This window comes from Plecotus auritus (assembly GCF_963455305.1).
Source record: "Plecotus auritus genome assembly, chromosome: 8".
NCBI lineage: Eukaryota > Metazoa > Chordata > Mammalia > Chiroptera > Vespertilionidae > Plecotus > Plecotus auritus.
This window is the reverse complement of record NC_137782.1, coordinates 172,820,861-172,839,145: the sequence shown is the minus strand read 5'-3', so window position 1 is coordinate 172,839,145 and position 18,285 is coordinate 172,820,861. Positions and strand designations below refer to the sequence as shown.

Sequence of the window (18,285 nt, the reverse complement as noted above, 5' to 3'; positions counted from 1 at the left end):
ACCGTCTCCACGTTCCTCAGACGCCCGGTCGGCAAGGGCGCGTGGAGGCGGGAGCAGCTAGGGTGTTCCAGGGAGGGGTCCGCCTCCCGCCCTCCCCAGTGACCCAGTGTCTCCGGCAAAGGGCCCTGGGTTACGTCTTGTCCTGCGTTCGGGGCCAGTGGTGTGTCTGTCTCGCTAAGGAGAAAGGAGGAGGAAAAGGGGAGCGATGGGCAGGGAGGCCGTCAGCGATGCCGCTGCAGGCGAGCTGCCCCCCCCCCCTCCCGTGGGCGCGTGGCGTGGCGAGGAGCCTGACTCTGTGGGTCGGGAAGTTACTTTATCTTTGCTCCCAAGGCCCTCCGTCAGGGGGCTCAGTCCAGCTAAGTGGACTCGTACGCGCATCCGTGTAAACTGTGTGTCCGTCGCTGCTCCTGCTGAGACGGGGACGGGTTCTGGGGTGTGTTTCGTTGTGGGGGAGGGCTCACCTTCTTTGGGTGGAGACTCACGTGGTAACCGTGGCTTCTGACGCAAGACTGGCATTCCTGGTCTGACGGGATGTGTTCTGATTTGTGTGTTTTTGTGTGTGTGTGGTTTATTTTTTATGTTTTATTTTTAGAGAGAGGAGAGGGAGAGAGAGATGGAAGTATCAAAGAGAAAGAATCATGGATTGGCTGCCTCCCGCCCCACACTGGGGATCGAGCCTGCGACCTGGGCATGTGCCCTGACCGGAAATCGAACCGGGGACCTCTGGGTTCATGGGTCGATGCTCCACCACTGAGCCACACCAGCCGGGCGTAGGAGCTGATTTGTAACTCCCTCTCTAACTGATCCTGTTTTGTTGCATCTCTGTGAACCGTGGACTTACTGTACTTGAAGGGAACGTACTGACGTGCCTTCAGGACGATCCCCCCAAATCGGGGCACTGGGAGCGGCGCTCACACACGGTTTTTTTTGTTTTTTTTTAAAATATATTTTATTGATTTTTTACAGAGAGGAAGGAAGAGTGATAGTCAGAAACATCGATGAGAGAGAAACATCGACCAGCTGCCTCACATCGATCAGCTGCCTCCTGCACACCCCCCACTGGGGATGTGCCCGCAACCAAATTACATGCCCTTGACCGGAATCGAACCCGGGACCTTTCAGTCCGCAGGCCGACGCTCTATCCACTGAGCCAAACCGGTTTTGGCGTCACACACGGGTTTGATGGCTGGTGCTTCTCCCACTTCCAGGGGGAGCCTGGGGCAAGCGCCCTGACTGAGGAGACTTAGAGCTCGCTGACGTGAGGCGAAGTGGGCATCTATGTTATCCCTCCCCTGAGCCCGTGTTCCCTGAGCAGCCAGAGAGCACCCGCAGCGGCCACCTGTCCTGTGTCCCCAGCTGGACACGCAGAGCAGCTCACGATCTCGCCCCTAAGCAAGGCCGCTGGGCCAGGCTCCGCAGCAGCCGCACAGGGACGCCCGCACGTTTGAAGCCTGGGCGCTGCGGGTGGTGCGGGGTGCTAGTGTGCCGAGCGAAGGTGTCCCAGCCCCGAGCCACCTGGCCGCCCCGAGTGGCCGGTGTTCGCTGCGCCCTGCGTGGCCGGTGGCGGCTGCGGGCGGCTCACGCGGGTGCGTCTCCGCAGGTTCCCGCGCCTGCACAGCGCCGTGATCCGCACCTTCGTCCTGGTGCAGCACTACGCGGCCGCCATGATGGCCGTGCGCGGCCTCTCGCAGATGAAGAACTACACGTCGGTGGAGACGCTGGAGATCACCCAGAACCTCATCAACGCGCCCCAGCAGTGCCCCTGCGGCCACGGGCTCATGGTCCTGCTGCGCGTGCCCTGCTCGCCGCTGGCGGCCGTGGCCTACGAGCGCCTGGCCCACGTGCGGGCGCGGCTGGCGCTGGAGCAGCGCTTCGAGATCATCCTGGGCAGCCCCAGCTCGGGCCTCACCGTCGGGAAGCACTTCGTGAAGCAGCTCAAGGTGGCGCTGTGTCGGGACGGAGGGGCGACGAGGCTGGGGTCGCGGGGGGCGGGGCCTGGTGTCTGAGGGGCGGGAGGCTGGGTGGGGACCAGCTCCTTAGCGCGAGCCCATCGGGCCTCTCCGCACCTGCCTCCCCTCCAGCTCCCTCCCTCCCTGCATCCTTCAGTCCAGAGGCACCGGATTATCGGGCCACCCCTCCCTGCTCCCCCAAAACACAGTCTCGCTGTTTTAAGCTTCCAAACTGTGGCCCGCTCTTCTTTCTTCTGGTGGCATTTCTTCTTTGCTTAGCTAGTGTCTGTCGCCGGCCGGACTCAATCAGCATCTTTTCCGCCCTCCCCCCATACCTGGGGCCCACCCTCATACCTGGGGCCCTCCCCCCATACCTGGAACCCTCCCCCCTCTCCCACACCTGGGGCCCTCCCCCACACCTGGGGCCCTCCCCCCATACCTGGAACCCTCCCCCTCCCCCACACCTGGGGCCCTCCCCCATACCTGGGGCCCTCCCCCATACCTGGGGCCCTCCCCCCATACCTGGGGCCCTCCCCCCATACCTGGAACCCTCCCCCTCCCCCACACCTGGGGCCCTCCCCCACACCTGGGGCCCTCCCCCACACCTGGGGCCCTCCCCCCATACCTGGGGCCCTCCCCCCATACCTGGGGCCCTCCCCCCATACCTGGGACCCTCCCCCCTTCCCCACACCTGGGGCTCTCCCCCATACCTGGGGCCCTCCCCCCTCCCCCCCTCCCCCTCTTCCCCACACTTGGGGCCCTCTCCCCCCTCCCCCACACCTGGGGCCGGCTTGGTGTTCCCTGTCTGTCACCTGGCTCTTCCCCCAGGCGATGGAGGGCAGGAACTACCCCCAGAGGCCGCAGTCTCCCAAACCTAGCACAGTGTCGGGCTTATGGTAGCTTCTCGCTGAACCGACAGGCGATGGAAATGGCAGAACAAGCGTTAGACTACGGGGACAGGAGCAGGCGGGGACCAGGAATGAGAGGCACAGCCCCAGGCTGAGAACCAGTAGTGACAGTAGACACACAGGGTCGTGCCGCCTCCCAAGGACCCGGAGCAGGTGTCCTCGGCAGCTCACGTGCGTGCCAGGCAGCGCGCCGTGGCGGGAGCACGGTGGAGGAGCAGTGACCTTCCGCTTTGCAGTACCGGGAGCGTCCCTCCCCACCCAAGGACCCGTGCAGGGCTTCACGTCCGCAGCAGGCCATCGGGGTGCCCCTAGGCTGGGCCGTGGGGGTCAGGGTCTCAGTTCCCGTTTCTGCCGAACGGTCTGCAGGTGTGGCAGAACATCGAGGATGCCGAGTGGCGGCCTCAGACTTACCTGGAGTTGGAGGGCCTGCCTTGCATCCTCATCTTCAGTGGAATGGACCCGCACGGGGAGTCCTTACCCAGGTGAGTGGGGGAGCCTTGCAATGTGTCTGGGCCCTGGGACGCTCTCCCTGGTTCTCTGACAGACACCGTTTGTGCCTGTGGGGGCGGGGCGGGGGCGCTGGGTGGGGCCCTGCAGCTGGAGACAGGATTTAATGCCTCTTGGTCTCTCCCCATGGCAGGGGGAGGGCGGTCACCGTCTGTTAGGGGTGGCCGGTCCATTGAGGGCAGTATGGGGTCATCTCGGGGGCCTGGTCACTCCTCCCCTTTCCCACTGTGTCTAGGCTGCAGGGGTAGCGGTCCCTCCTGATTCAGGAGGTGCCCTGGGAAAGGGGAGGAGCCGTTCTTCCAGCCCCCAGGGCTGACTGTCTCAGGCTGTGGTGCCCGGCCATCGCCGCCCCCACTGGGCGTCTCCCGGGTCTCCACACAGACGGGCAGGCACTCGGGGCAGAGGGCACCGCCTTCAGGAAGGCAGTTGCTGGAATGGGTGGTGACAGGCTGGCTGGCTTCCCCCCCCCCCCCTGCAAATATATGTTTATTGATTTCAGAGAGGAAGAGAGAGAAAAACATCACTGATGAGAGAGAATCATGGATCGGCTGCCTCCTGCACGCCCCCTACCGGGGATAGAGCCCACAACTCAGGCATTTGCCCTTGACCAGAATCGAGCCCGGGACCCTTCCGTCCGCAGGCCGGTGCTCTATCCACTGAGCCACACCAGCCAGGGCCAGGTTGGCTTTTAAAGACGTGCTTCACACCCACAGGGCAAGGCAGGGGGTCGTGCTCGGGCCTTGCACATCTTTGCTTGTGTGACAGCAGTGGGAGCTGCAGCCTGGGCCGCTGCACAGCAGGTGCCCCGGACACTTGCAGCTGCACCGGCCGCGCCGTCGTGGCGGCGAAGGCTCGCAGGAATGCCATGCTTTTCCGTGTGCCCCCGTGCTGGCCCCGGGGAAGGCAGGCGCTGGTCCCGTGCGCCGATTCCCTTCGAGGCGCCTGCCTGCGGAGGCCCTGCATGGACCCCTCGTGTTGCCTCTAGGTCTCTCAGGTACTGTGACCTGCGCCTGATCAACTCCTCCTGCTTGGTGCGCACGGCGCTGGAGCAGGAGCTGGGCCTGGCCGCGTACTTTGTGAGCAGCGAGGGGCCCCCGGAGAGGGGGCCGCGGAGCGAGGGCTTGGAGAGCGACGCAGAGAAGCCAAGCAGCACGGACAACGAGGATGAGGAGCTGGTGACGGAAGGTCGGCCTCTGCGTCTACCCTTGGGGGCGGCCTGCGCTGGTCTTAGACAGCTGCCCCCATTCCACGTGGCCCTGGGGCCGGTCTGCTGGCCAGCAGCCCTGCGGGAGAGCTATCTAGAGAAGGAAATGAATTCAGCTTCCCCCCACTTTTTTGGTGGTGTAAGAAAATAGAAGTCCAAATAGGTTCTTCCTAGCTCTAGAATTGTTTTTGTTTTTTTTTTAAAGAAGTTCACACCCTGGCCAGTTTGGCTCAGTGGATAGAGCGTCAGCCTGGGGAGCGAAGGGTCCCCGGTTCGATTCTGATCAAGGGCACATGCCTGGGTCGCATGCTTGATCCCCACTAGGGGGCGTGCAGGAGGCAGCCGATCAATGATTCTCTCTCATCGATGTTTCTATCTCCCTCCCTCTCCCTTCCTCTCTGAAATCAATAAAAATATATTAAAAAAAAAAGTTCACTCCTTTAAAAATATATTTATTTTAGAGAGAAAGGGAGAGGGAGAGAGAGATCAATGATGAGAGAGAATCATGGATCGGCTGCCTCCTGCATGCCCCACACTGGGGATTGAGTCTGCCACCCAGGCATGTGGCCTGACTGGGAATCGAATTGTGACCTCCTGGTTCTTAGGGCGATGCTCAACCACTTAGCCACACTGGCCTGGCCCTAGCCCTAGCTTTAGAATTGTTAATGTGTAGGAAGAAGAATTGCGGTGTCGTAGGGTTCAAGTTCACGCTCTGTCTGAATTGCTGCCTGGGATAAGGTTCACTTGCTTATTTCCTCTGTGGGCCAACCTGACAGCATGGGTCCATGACAGATTTACGAATGCAGGCCAGTGTCCTGGCCAGACGTGAACATCTGACCCCAGCATTTCAGAGGACACAGAGCAGGGCATTCGGCTGCAGCCCACGGGATCCCGAGAACAAGCACAAAGCTGTTCATAAGAAATGCAGAGCGCTGGCGGGTGTGGTGTCGGGGCGGGACGGGGCGGGGTCGGAGACCGGGGCTCCTGGTCCTCCTCCACCTGCGACCTGCGTGACCTTGGACAGGGCCTGTGGCCAGTCCTCGCCTGCGAGTGCTCGTCGGTAAGATGGGCTTTAGGGGCCGGCCCGGCAGCCCGCCTCCCTGTGCTGTGGCAGACTCACACGCAGGAGCGTGACCCTCTACGGCGGTGCCTCGACCTCCCTGCGATGCGTCCCTGGCATCCCACCACGCCCAGCGTCAGTCCCACTGCTCCCTCCTCGCCACCCTCCAGCCCACGCGCCACACCCAGCCTTCGGGGCTCCCCAGCCGAGCTCGGCTCTTGTCCCCCCAGGCCCCACGGGCGCTTTTCCGGCTGCTCAGAGTTCCTCCCCTCTGCTTTCCCCGGAGACCCTGCTGGCCCTGCAGGACTCGGGGCGGGGTCACCTCTCCCTTCCTCTCCCCTCCTGCCTCTGTCCTGCGTGGGAGCCTGGCCGGGGCTCCCAGCCCCTCTCCCTGCCCGTCTAGGCCAGTGGTCGGCAAACTCATTAGTCAGCAGAGCCAAATATCAACAGGACAACGATTGAAATTTCTTTGGAGAGCCAAATTTTTTAAACGTAAACTTCTTCTAACGCCTCTTCTTCAAAATAGACTCGCCCAGGCCGTGGTATTTTGTGGAAGAGCCACACTCAAGGGGCCAAAGAGCCGCATGTGGCTCTCGAGCCGCGGTTTGCCGACCACTGGTCTAGGCCATCTTGTAGCTGCCCGCCCTGCCCCTCCCGCCTCCTGTCCTGTCCGCGCAGTCAGAGGCGGCGGGGAAGGTGGTGGGTGGACGGGTGGATGGATAGTGGGTGGGGAGAGAGGAGAGGTGTGAATGGACTTTGCGAAGCGCTGGGGACCGTGTGGGCTGACGATGACGGGCGTTTTCCGTGTGTGTGTGTGTGTGTGTGTGTGTGTGTGGACACAGGCTCCACCGCGGAGAAGAGGAGCCCCGTGAAGAGGGAGCGGTCCGGCTCCCGGGACTCGGCCTCCTCCGGCTGCTCTTCCAAGGCGTCCGGTAGGTCCCGGCGGGAGAGCCCGCCGCTGGGCTGTTTGGAGATTTCAGACATGGATGGCGAGAGCCTGGATCTCCCCTAGAACTGGGAAGGGGAGACTTGGAAGAACCGGGCTTTCGGGGGGGGGGGAGGGGGCCCTGGGGCTGGGAGGAGTTGGGCAGGACCCGAGGCTCGGTGGCTCCAGGAGGTGGCTCCTTGCCCGGACGCCGTGGGCCTGTCCCCAGCGAGGGGCCTGTGTGGGTGGTGGCAGAGGGCCCCGCCCTCGGGCTCCAGGTTTGGAGAATCGGGAGAGAGGAGCAAGGTGGCGTGTTCTCGTGGAGTCCGGAGTGCGGGGAGGGAGACGCGGACTCGCTGGGGAGAAGCCGGCCGGCCCAGGGCTTCTCAGACCGAGGGGGCCAGATGCACACGGGCGGAGGGAGGGGAGTGTGGATAAAACCCCCAGAGTCTCTGCCCTCAGGGTCGTCTGAGTCTCTGGGAGCAGGCGGGACCCACACACAGTAGCACAAGCGTTTCCCGAGAGCCTGCTGATGTCTGAATCGGGGTATTAAAAATAGGTTATGCTAGTACATAGGTGCTCCCGAAGAATCCCCGGTTCCTGTCAGCCATGCTGTGCTTTTTAGAGAGGGAGGGAGGGAGGGAGGGAGGGAGGGAGGGAGGGAGGGAGAGAGAGAGAGAGAGAGAGAGAGAGAGAGAGAGAACCTGCTGAGTCCCGTGCGGCTCGCTGCCACTCCAGCTGGAAGCAGCCGTGTGGTGCATGGACCTGGGTTGAGCGTTGAGGGTGAGGGCTTTGCAGCTGGACCGGGCGAGGCAGGGGATGCAAAGGCCTCTGAGATGGGGGGGCGGGCTGGGGGCTGCGGGCCAGCTCCCACCCTGTCTCTCTGCAGATCTTGGGTTTGTTGAGGACAGAAGGGTTATGTCTAACCGGACACGGAGTTTCATTGACAAAAATTCCCCGTGATTGTCAAGTGAAGGGAGGGAGTGCCGCAGCCACAGGCGGCCGGCAGGTCTCGGGAAGGGTCATTTCCTGTGTGGCCGACGGGGTCATCTCTCCCCAGGCTCGGCGCTCGGTGGCGAGACCTCGGCTCCGCCCGGGGGGGCCCTTCAGGGGGAGCAGGCCCGATCCCCGCAGCCCTGCGGCCCTTCAGAGGACACACAGAGGCTCTGGGCCACCCAGGGGCCGGCCCCCCAGCCCGACTCCGGCCGGCAGACCAGCCAGAGGAGCGTCCAGGTGGCGGTCCCCTCGCCGCGCCAGCTCCCCGCCGCGGGCGCGTCCTCCTCGCCCCCGGGGCCGGCCGCGGGCGCGTCCTCCTCGCCCCCGGGGCCGGCCGCGGGCGTGCTGGTGCGACAGGCCTCCCAGTGCTCCCTGGCCAAGGCCCGCCGGCAGCCGCCCGTCGTCTTCCTGCCCAAGCTGGTGTACGACATGGTCACGTCCACCGACAGCAGCGGCCTGCCCAAGGCCGCCTCGCTCCTGCCCTCCCCCTCGGTCGTGTGGGCCAGCTCCTTCCGGCCCCTGCTCAGCAAGACCATGACGTCCACGGAGCAGTCCCTGTACTACCGGCAGTGGACGGTGCCGCGGCCCAGCCACATGGACTACGGGAACCGCGCCGAGGGCTGCGTGGACGGCTTCCACCCGCGCAGGCTGCTGCTCAGCGGGCCCCCGCAGGTGAGGGCCCCCGCAGGTGAGGGCACCCACCTCGGCCTGGACCCGGGGCGTGGGGGTCTGTGCTCAGGCCCAGCGGCAGCGTAGGGCGGATAGCACCCCCTTATGCACATCTTGCCATCCTCACGGCGGAAGCTTCTGTGAGGGCCCCACGGGGGCAGTGGACGGGGGTCAGGGCCCGGCGACTTCCGTCCTCTCACCTCCGTTTCCTCCACAGGATGCGGGGGGTGGACGGGTCCTCGGGGTGCCTCTCGGGCCTTCCAACCGCGGTTCGGCATTTCCCACGTCCCTTCCCTGGGCCCTGTGGCCCGTCTGTGGGATCTGCGCTCTCACACGGGAGGATGTGGGGGGCACCGAACCGGGAGGCAGGAGGTTGTCAGGGTCCCAGCCTTGTAGGGGACCTGGCAGGCACCCCTTGAACCAGCTGTGACCCACATAAACCCACGACCAATTGTGCACTCGCCTGGCGCTCGCCTGAGGGGCAGGGACTCTGTGATGCAACAAGAAGGAGAAGGAAGGAGAGGAGACTTTCTTTCTTTCTCTTTCCGGGCTCAGGGGAGATGCGAACTTGCTAGGTCTCGCGGGACGGATTCTGTTTTCTTGCCATAGACCAGGGGTGGGCAAACTTTTTTTTTTTTAATTCATTTATTTATTTTACAGAGAGGAAGGGAGAGAAATAGAGAGTTAGAAACATCGATGAGAGAGAAACATCGATCAGCTGCCTTCTGCACACCTCCTACTGGGGATGTGCCCGCAACCCAGGTTTATGCCCTTGACCGGAATCGAACCTGGGACCTTTCAGTCCGCAGGCTGACGCTCTATCCACTGAGCCAAACCAGTTAGGGCGGTGGGCAAACTTTGACTCGAGGGCCACAATGGGTTCTTAAACTGGACCGGAGGGCTGGAACAAAAGCATGGATGGAGTGTTTGTGTGAACTAATAGAAATTCAAAGTAAAGGAGCGGAGGGGAGAGCAAGAGAACCGGATAGAACAGCCGGATCCGGCCCGCGGGCCGTAGTTCGCCCACGGCTGCCATAGACGTATCGATGAAGACAAGACTAGCGTTTGCAGTTGTGCGAGACTGAAGAAATGATGCTTTATATTGGCAGTTTCTTTTCTCTGAAGCAGCCTTTCTTCAGCTTATGCCCAAGTCCTATTGCCAGCGGCTTAAACAAATGCCGCCGTTAAAGCCGGAGACCCCTTTGCCATGGTTTATACCCAGGCAGGCCCCCTTCGTTAGCCCCATTGCCCCTCGACTGTCTCTGCACCCGCCCTTCTCTTGCTTTAATTAGGCGAGACCTTTAAAAGGGGGAGGTGCCTCCTCGGCCAGTGTGGCTCAGTGGATAGAGCGTTGGCCTACGGATTGAAGGGTCCCGGGTTCGATTCCGGTCAAGGGCATATACCTCGGTTGCAGGCTCCTCCCCGGGCTGGACCCTGGTTGGGGCGCGTGCCGGAGGCAGCCAGTCGATGTGTTTCTCTCACATGGATGTTTCTCTCTGTCTTTCCCTCTCTCAAAATCAATGGGAAAATATCCCCAGTGAGAATTTAAAAAAAGTTATAAAAAAGGGAGGTGCCTGCCCTAACCAGTTTGGCTCAGTGGATAGAGCGTTGGCCTGCGGACTGAGGGGTCCCGGGTTCGATTCCGGTCAAGGGCATGTACCTTGGTTGCGGGCACATCCCAGGTGGAGGTGTGCAGGAGGCAGCTGATCAATGTGTCTCTCTCATCGATGTTTCTAACTCTCTATCCCTCTCCCTTCCTCTCTGTAAAAAAATCAATAAAATACATTAAAAAAAAAAGGGAGGTGCCATGAGGCGTGGCGGGTGCTCCTGGCGCGGAGACGGGGTGCACTGACTGGGGCGCCAACCCCCTCGTGCTCGCAGATCGGGAAGACGGGCGCTTACCTGCAGTTCCTCAGCATCCTGTCCCGGATGCTCATCCGGCTGACGGAGGTGGACGTGTACGACGAGGAAGAGATCAATGTCGGTGAGTGTCAGCCTCGCGCCGTCATGGGCGGGACGCTCCGGTCCTCCGTGGGTCCGGGCGGAGCTGGGGGGCCTGGGACGCAGATGGGATGCAGGCGGGCGATCGGGGCCTTCAGCACAGTTTCCGTTCCTACGTGGTCTGACTCCTGGTGTCCAGCTGGCTTTTCCCCCGCTGGACTTTGTTCCCCTGTGGCGGGAAGCTGACAAGTGGCCGTTAGGGGTCCGATGGCCCGGTGGTCCTAACAGGTGCAGTCGAGGATCAGTCATCCTTAGGAGAGGGGGTCCCCCGTGTCCTCACGCAGCACTGCTGCGGATGCTCTCGACCAGGGGTGGGCAAACTTTTTGACTCGAGGGCCACAATGGGTTCTTAAACTGGACCGGAGGGCCGGAACAAAAGCATGGATGGAGTGTTTGTGTGAACTAATATAAATTCAAAGTAAAGGAGCGGAGGGGAGAGCAAGAGAACCGGATAGAACAGCCGGATCCGGCCCGTGGGCCGTAGTTTGCCCACGGCTGCTCTCGACCGTGCTTCCGTGTGGGGGGGCGTTCGGAACCACAGAAGCCCAGGCAGCCGGGTCTCTCCTTCGCCTCTGGGTTTCCCGCCGTCCCCATAGGGTGGACCGTGGTTCCCGTGAAAACCCGCCGTGTTTCAGGTGTGTTTCTGCCGCCGCCTTTCTTGGAGAGAACGAGAACGAAGCCGGGACTTGACGCCGCTCTCTGTCCCCGTCTGGTCACGTGTCCCCCGTGTCTCTCCCGACCCCCTAGACCTCCGAGAGGAATCCGAGTGGCGCTACCTCCAGCGCAGCGACCCCTGGCCGGACCTGGAGCTCTTCAGGAAGCTGCCTTTCGACTACACGGTCCATGACCCCAAGTACGAAGACGCCAGCCTCATCTGCTCACACCACCAGAGCGCCAAGAGCGAAGGTCGGGCTCCATGTGTCTCCCGGGGCCTGGACGTGGCCTCTGAAAGGGAGAGGCCGCACACGTGAGGGATGCGCTCAGTTGCCTAGCACAGCGTGGAGGCCGCACCTCCCGCGGCAGGGAGGCCTCTTAGGGGACCAGGAAGGACGACGGACGCTCAGCGAGCGCTGGGAACGCTGAGGACATGGGCTGGGCTGTGTCCCGGTCAGGATGTCCTGAAGCTCTTGGTTAAGAGCGGATAAAAGACGTGTATCTTTCTGTGGTTAATCCTCACCTGAGGATATTTTTCCATTAGTTTTAGAATGGAAGGGAGAGGGAGAGAGAGAGAGAGAAACATCAACATGAGAGAGAGACATCGATGGGTTGTCTCCTGCAGGCACCCTGACCAGGGCCGGGCATCGAACCTGCAACCGAGGTACGTGCCCTTGCCCGGAATCGAACCCCGGACCCTTCAGTCTGTACAGTCTGTAGGCCGATGCTCCATCCACTGAGCCAGACTGGCTGGGGTGACACGTATCTTTATGGGATTGGGATTGTGGTGACAAAATGCTCGCCTTCCCTCTGCTCCCTCGGTCTCTTGTTCTCCCCCTCCTGCCGCAGGGACCTCTGACCGTCACCGTGTTGTCACCTGTGGTGGTTCAGTGTGGAGAGCGGCCACAGTGTTTGGACAGGTTCAAGCCTCGGACTGATGAGAGGGCACAGTCCTCTCCTGGCAAAGCCACGGGCAGGTCCCAGTGTGGAGGGCAGAGCCTCCCAGCACCATGACAGCCAACAGCTGGAGCTGTCAGCTTGACCCTGTGGTCCGAACACGTGGCCCCACGTGCCTGAGTGACGTGGGCTTGATAGAGTTCAGGTGCACGTAGTTGAGTAGGATCGAAACCCACGAGAATGTTGTAAACCTCCTGACCACGCCCTTCCTTTGCCTCGTGGCATCTGCTGTGAAATAAAGACACGGCTTGTCGTCCGCGGCGCCGTCGCTAGCTCTCCGTCAGAGAGGACAGCGTCCCCCCCAGACCCAGCTTCATTCTGTCTGTCTTTTCTCAATCCCTCACCGCCCCTTCAGGCTCACCGAACCTGGCTGAGCTGGCGCGGCCCATAAGGTGCCCTGGGGCTGAGGAGGCCATGGCCGTGCCAGCTCGCCACAGTTCAGGGTCCCCATCAGCTGACACAGTGTTAGTGGCCGGTGTGATTGTAGACACGGACGGGAAAGCCTGGGGAATGCAGTGGGAGGAGAATCGTCACCAGAGGCCATCAGACGAGAATGTTCTCTCCATGGTTCTCAGGCAGACCACTCTCTGTCCCTGGGGGGCCTCCCTCTCTGTCCCTGGGGGGCCCTCACTCTGTCCCTGGGGGGCCCTCCCACTCTGTCCCTGGGGGCCCTCCCTCTCAGTCCCTGGGGGGCCCTCCCACTCTGTCCCTGGGGGGCCCTCCCACTCTGTCCCGGGGGGGCCCTCCCACTCTGTCCCGGGGGGGCCCTCCCACTCTGTCCCGGGGGGCCCTCCCACTCTGTCCCGGGGGGCCCTCCCACTCTGTCCCTGGGGGGCCCTCCCACTCTGTCCCTGGGGGCCCTCCCACTCTGTCCCTGGGGGCCCTCACTCTCTGTCCCTGGGGGCCCTCACTCTCTGTCCCTGGGGGCCCTCACTCTCTGTCCCTGGGGGCCCTCACTCTCAGTCCCGGGGGGCCCTCTCTGTCCCTGGGGGCCCTCACTCTCTGTCCCTGGGGGGCTCTCCCTCTCTGTCCCTGGGGGCCCCTCCAACTCTGTCCCTGGGGGGCCCTCCCTCTCAGTCCCTGGGGGGCCCTCCAACTCTGTCCCTGGGGGGCCCTCCAACTCTGTCCCTGGGGGGCCCTCACTCTCTGTCCCTGGGGGCCCTCACTCTCTGTCCCTGGGGGGCCCTCACTCTCTGTCCCTGGGGGCTCTCAGTCCCTGGGGGGCCCTCTCTGTCCCTGGGGGCCCTCACTCTCTGTCCCTGGGGGCCCTCTCTGTCCCTGGGGGCCCTCACTCTCTGTCCCTGGGGGGCCCTCACTCTCTGTCCCTGGGGGGCCCTCACTCTCTGTCCCTGGGGGCCCTCACTCTCTGTCCCTGGGGGCCCTCACTCTCTGTCCCTGGGGGCCCTCACTCTCTGTCCCTGGGGGCCCTCCCTCTCTGTCCCTGGGGGGCCCTCCCTCTCTGTCCCTGGGGGGCCCTCCCTCTCTGTCCCTGGGGGGCCCTCACTCTCTGTCCCTGGGGGGCCCTCCCAGAGGCGTGTCTCTAATGAAAGCCAGTGCTGGCCTCTTACTCCTGCTAAGTCACTGGAAAGATGGGGCGCTTCCCCGCATTGCAGTCTTTGCGTGTTGCGCTGGCAATCAGTTGTCAGGTAGCGAGTCCTTGAGTAAACGTTGATCCGACATTCACAGGCTCACGTGTAACATGACGAGTGGACAGTCTGTCGTGTGACCCACGGAGACTGTCGTGTCTGAGCCGCCGAGTCCCCTCGGGTCCCGCCGTCTCCCATCCCACAGTAGCGTTTCGGCTCTTGTCCGTGTGAGGGGCGGGGGGGCTCACCTGCCCGTGCGGCTCCGTGACGCTGGGCTTCCCTGCAGACAGGGGGCCGCCCAGGAAGCCCGAGGACCTGTTCGTGCGGCGCCACACGGCACGGATGCGGCTGTCCAAGTATGCGGCCCACAACACCTACCACCACTGCGAGCAGTGCCACCAGTACATGGGCTTCCACCCCCGCTACCAGGTAGGCGCGGGCGCCGGGCACGCCCTGCTTCCCCCGGGCTCGCGCCGTTGTTTCCCTGGTTATGTTTCCATTCCGGAGCGGGAGGTGGAAAGTTCTGGAAGCCTTGCTTCCTGGTCTGCTGGCGTCCTCAGTTCCCATCTGTAATCTGTGACGTGGCTGCCGACCCCGCGGAACGGGCGTTCTCCAGGCTGCACGGGTTCTCGCGGCAAGGCGAGCTGGCTGCAGGGATCCGAATCTGCCTGCGTCCCAGCAGCTTCCGCCGCTCAGGGCAGCCGACTCCCTGAGTGCGTCCTGTGTGCCCGACGCAGACGTGAACGCACTGTCTCCATACGCAAGACTCGGGGTGTGGGACAGAGATGCACATGAGCAACACTGAGCAGCGGGAAGCCGGCAAGGAGAGCGGTGTGGTCAAAACACAGAAATTATGTAGAGAGGAACATGCACGTCACGAGCACCTACTGTGCGCCAGGCAATCTGCAGGGCATTGTTATATCTCAGTACTGCCCAACCTTTTATTTTACTTTATTTTTTTTTTTAATTCTCACCCGAGGATATGTTTTTATTGGTTTTAGAGAGAGAGGAAGGGAGAGACAGAGAGAGAGGAAGGGAGAGACAGAGAGAGAGAGAAACACTGATGAGAGAGAAACATCGATCTGTTGCCTCCCATATGCACCCCGTGTAGTGATGGGACCCACAGCCTAGGTATGCGCCCTGATCAGGAATTGAACCCGCAACCTTTTGGTGTGTGGGATGATGCTCCAGTCATAACTGAGCCACCTGGCCAGGGCCTTCCCAACCTTTCCATGTGGTAGAAAATGTCCTTTGTCCTGGACACTGGGTATATGGATAGGGCCACTGGCCCAGGCCCTGGCTGGCCACCTAAATGGATACACGCCACACCTGTCCATTCAAGGTGCGCGGGTTAGGGAAATGTCCTGTCTAGCTTATTTTTTAAAAAAAATATATATTTTTATTGATTTCAGAGAGGAAGGGCGAGGGAGAGAGAGATAGAAACATCAATGATGAGAGAGAATCATTGAGCACTGCCTCCTGCACGCCCCCTACCGGGGACCGAGCCCACAACCCAGGCATGTGCCCTTGACCGGAATCGAACCCGAGGCCCTTCAGTCCGCAGGCTTACGCTCTACCCATTGAGCAACACCGGCGAGGGCCAGCTTCTTACTTAATCCTCACTGAAACCCCGGAGGCAGTATCTCACGGTTCTATAAGCCAGCGGTCGCCAACCTTTCGACCTCATGGACCACCAGTGGTCCACGCACCACGGTTGCCGACCGCTGCTATCCTAGTGAATGAAGCTCCTGTCCTTGCTCACGGGGAGGAAGAGGAAGGGCTGCCGAGGGCCAGGCAGGCAGGAGGCACGGACACTGGCCCCCTCTGCTCTTTCGCTCGCCTCTCACAGCTCCCCGGGCCCTTTCCTGAAATTTCCTCAGGTGCCTCCCTCCGTGCTCCCTCCCAGGCCACAGTCTCTCCCTCTTCTCTGCTCCCAGAGGGCTCTGTGGTTCTAGACCCGTGGTCGGCAAACTCATTCGTCCACAGAGCCAAATATCAACCGTACAACGATGGACATTTCTTTGGAGAGCCCAATGTTTTAAACTTAAACTTCTTCTAATGCCACTTCTTCCAAATAGACTCGCCCAGGCCGTGCTATTTTGTGGAAGAGCCACCCTCAAGGGGCCAAAGAGCCGCATGTGGCTCGCGAGCCGCGGTTTGCCGACCACGGCCCTAGAGGAACCCCAGGAGGAGTCGAGAGCTGGTGTGCCCGGCCTGCGTCCGCCCTCCCAGCCCGTCATTGCCGGGGGTGCACAGCGCACACTGGCGGGCAGGGCGAGGGGTCCGGGAGGCCCCTCTGGGTGCCGGAGCTGAGGCCCGAGGAGGCATCGCATGGGTTGGGCAGAGCCGGGCTGGGAGGGGTCAGGGTCAGGCCAGCTGTGGCGTGAGGGGAGGGCTCTTTGGCCGAAGTGACTAGAGGCGAGACTGGACTTGGGCCTGGGAGTGAGCCTAAGACCTCCGAATGCCAGTTTTCACAGCCCTGAGGTGGGCCTGCTTCCTACGATCGTTTATGACGGTACAGAGAGGCCGAGGGGTGGGCATAGCGAGACCGGGGTGTACAGGTGTGCGCAGTTCTTACTTTTTTTTTTTTAAATATATTTTATTGATATTTTACAGAGAGGAGGGGAGAGGGATAGAGAGCTAGAAACATCGATGAGAGAGAAACATCGATCAGCTGCCTCCTGCACACCCCCCACTGGGGATGTGCCCACAACCAAGGTACATGCCCTTGACCGGAATCGAACCCAGGACCCTTCAGTCCACAGACCGACGCTCTATCCACTGAGCACACTGGTTTCGGCAATTCTTACTGTTTTATGAACACTCGATGACACGTGCAGTTACATAGGATGGAAAAACACGTTTGTTAGCACAGAACATGGGTCTCCAGGGGGACTGCTTAGCAGATAACCTAGCACCCTGGGTCAGATCCAGAGTCCGGAGGGGTTGGCGCCACGCCCCTGGGTGAAGCGTGCCCAGAATTAGCGACGGGGTCCGGCTTCGGCCGAGCGGGCGTGGCCTCCGGCAGCAAGACCCGGGTGTCCACACCTTGTACGGGCGGCACCCGGCCGTGGGCTCCCCGTGCTGTGGGGCAGAGGTGGCTGTGACCCGCGTTGTCGCAGCCCGGCGGGTCGGGGGTCTTCGGGGAGGTTCCGCCGGACGCTGACGCCGGGCTCTGTCCTCTCCCCCGCACCTCAGCTCTATGAGTCCACCCTGCACGCCTTTGCCTTCTCTTACTCCATGTTAGGAGAGGAGATCCAGCTGCACTTCATCATCCCCAAGTCCAAGGAGCACCACTTCGTCTTCAGCCAGCCCGGAGGCCAGCTGGAGAGCATGCGGCTGCCCCTCGTCACCGACAAGGTACTGGCCTCGGGCCCGGGCGGGGGGGTCCGATCGGTGTGGCTGCCGGGGACCGCGGAGCAGGAGACCCAGAGACCGTAGTTGCCCGATGAGCCCAGGGCAGGTGGGGCCTGGTGGAGGGACCGGGGCGGTCACTGGCCTTGGAGGAGGAGGAGGCTGGGAACGTCAGGGCCTCGGGGTCCCCTGGCGTCAAGTTGGAGCCTTGCTCTGCTGTTTCCGGGCTATTTGAATGTGTCCAGGTCTCTGAGCCTCCGCTTCCCCATCCATTCACCCAGGCCAGTGGTTGGCAAACTGCGGCTCGCGAGCCACATGCGGCTCTTGGGCCCCTTGAGTGTGGCTCTTCCACAAAATACCACGGCCTGGGCGAGTCTATTTTGAAGAAGTGGCGTTAGAAGAAGTTTAAGTTTAAAAAATGTGGCTCTCCAAAGAAATTTCAGTCGTTGTCCTGTGGATATTTGGCTCGGTTGACTCATGAGTTTGCCGACCCCTGGCCCAGGCGATCGTAGCTCTTGCAAAAGCTTGCGGGGAGAGTTACAGGCGTCAGGGACATAAGGCGCCGGCCCAGCTGGAAGAGGTGCTGAGCGGACGGTCGTGGCGCCCACTCTGCTCTTGGGTGCTCTCCGCTAGGAAGCACCCAGCCAGGCCAGGTGGTAGGAGAGCATGGCCCCATTACCAACTCCAACAGTTACTGACTCGTGGCCGGTCCCGTTTCGCCATCTGTCCTCCTCTCCTCCTCCGCCTTCCTGTGTTATCGGGAAGCCAAGCGCAGACATCACGTCCTTTCACCCATAACCCTTCAGTGTGTATCTCTGAAGCCTGCGTTGCCTCTTGGGACGCGATGGCTCTTACCCGCCCATCATCTCTGGGACCGCCCTCCTGGAGACGCTCCTCCAGGGGTGATTGGCCAGTTCCAGCTGTCAATCTCAGCAGCCCTGCTGCCCTTTCACCGCCCGGTCACTGCAAGCTGGGTGTGGATGCCGAGGGCCGGAAGCCGGGCGGGGGGGGGGGGGGGGGGGGCTGTACCCAGCCTTCCGACCCTCATATCAAGCACTGAAAGCATCTGTAAAGCACCCAAGAGGCCTTCATTGCGTGGAGTCTCCCGCCCCGTGGGCTGGGGTCGGGTGCGCAGTGGGCAAGGATTTATTTTCACCCCCGTTTCCACCGACTTACGTCCGTGAGCACAGCCGTGAGCACAGCGCCGTCACAGCTCAGTGGCTGCCGTCACAGCTCCGTGGCTGTGCTTAGAGGAAGGACTTCTGCGGGAGCAGAGCTCCTGCGAGGGAAAGGCGGAGACCCCGGGTTCTCTGTAGCAAGATGCACAGCCGAGGGTGTAACTCGCCAGGCGGTGTGGGTCGGTGATGGGGACTGAGGTCACACAGGAACAGCCTGGGCTCCAAGCACCAGATGCGCTGCTCCGGGGAAAGGGGAAGGAATGGAGGCAGCTGACAGATGCCAGTCAGGTTGGGTTGCTTAACTGTTTCCAAACCACGTTTACTTACCAGCAGCTGT

General features: G+C 61.9%; 1 protein-coding gene across 5 annotated transcripts in view; it reads left to right on the top strand.

Moving 5' to 3' along the window:
* GREB1 (growth regulating estrogen receptor binding 1) overlaps positions 1-18,285 on the top strand; it is a gene marked incomplete at both ends in the record, with an annotated part of 61,113 nt that overhangs the window by 32,231 nt on the left and 10,597 nt on the right. For 2 of the 5 annotated variants that reach the window (XM_080683478.1, XM_080683479.1), the window contains 9 exons: positions 1,601-1,940; positions 3,224-3,339; positions 4,350-4,549; positions 6,471-6,560; positions 7,614-8,221; positions 10,100-10,202; positions 10,967-11,125; positions 13,703-13,845; positions 16,615-16,776. In XM_080683478.1, the coding sequence (XP_080539604.1) occupies positions 1,601-1,940; positions 3,224-3,339; positions 4,350-4,549; positions 6,471-6,560; positions 7,614-8,221; positions 10,100-10,202; positions 10,967-11,125; positions 13,703-13,845; positions 16,615-16,776 (1,921 nt within the window). Of the gene's footprint in view, positions 1-1,600; positions 1,941-3,223; positions 3,340-4,349; positions 4,562-6,445; positions 6,561-7,613; positions 8,222-10,099; positions 10,203-10,966; positions 11,126-13,702; positions 13,846-16,614; positions 16,777-18,285 lie in introns of all 5 variants that reach the window. The other 3 variants (XM_080683477.1, XM_080683480.1, XM_080683476.1) reach the window with 2 other exon arrangements.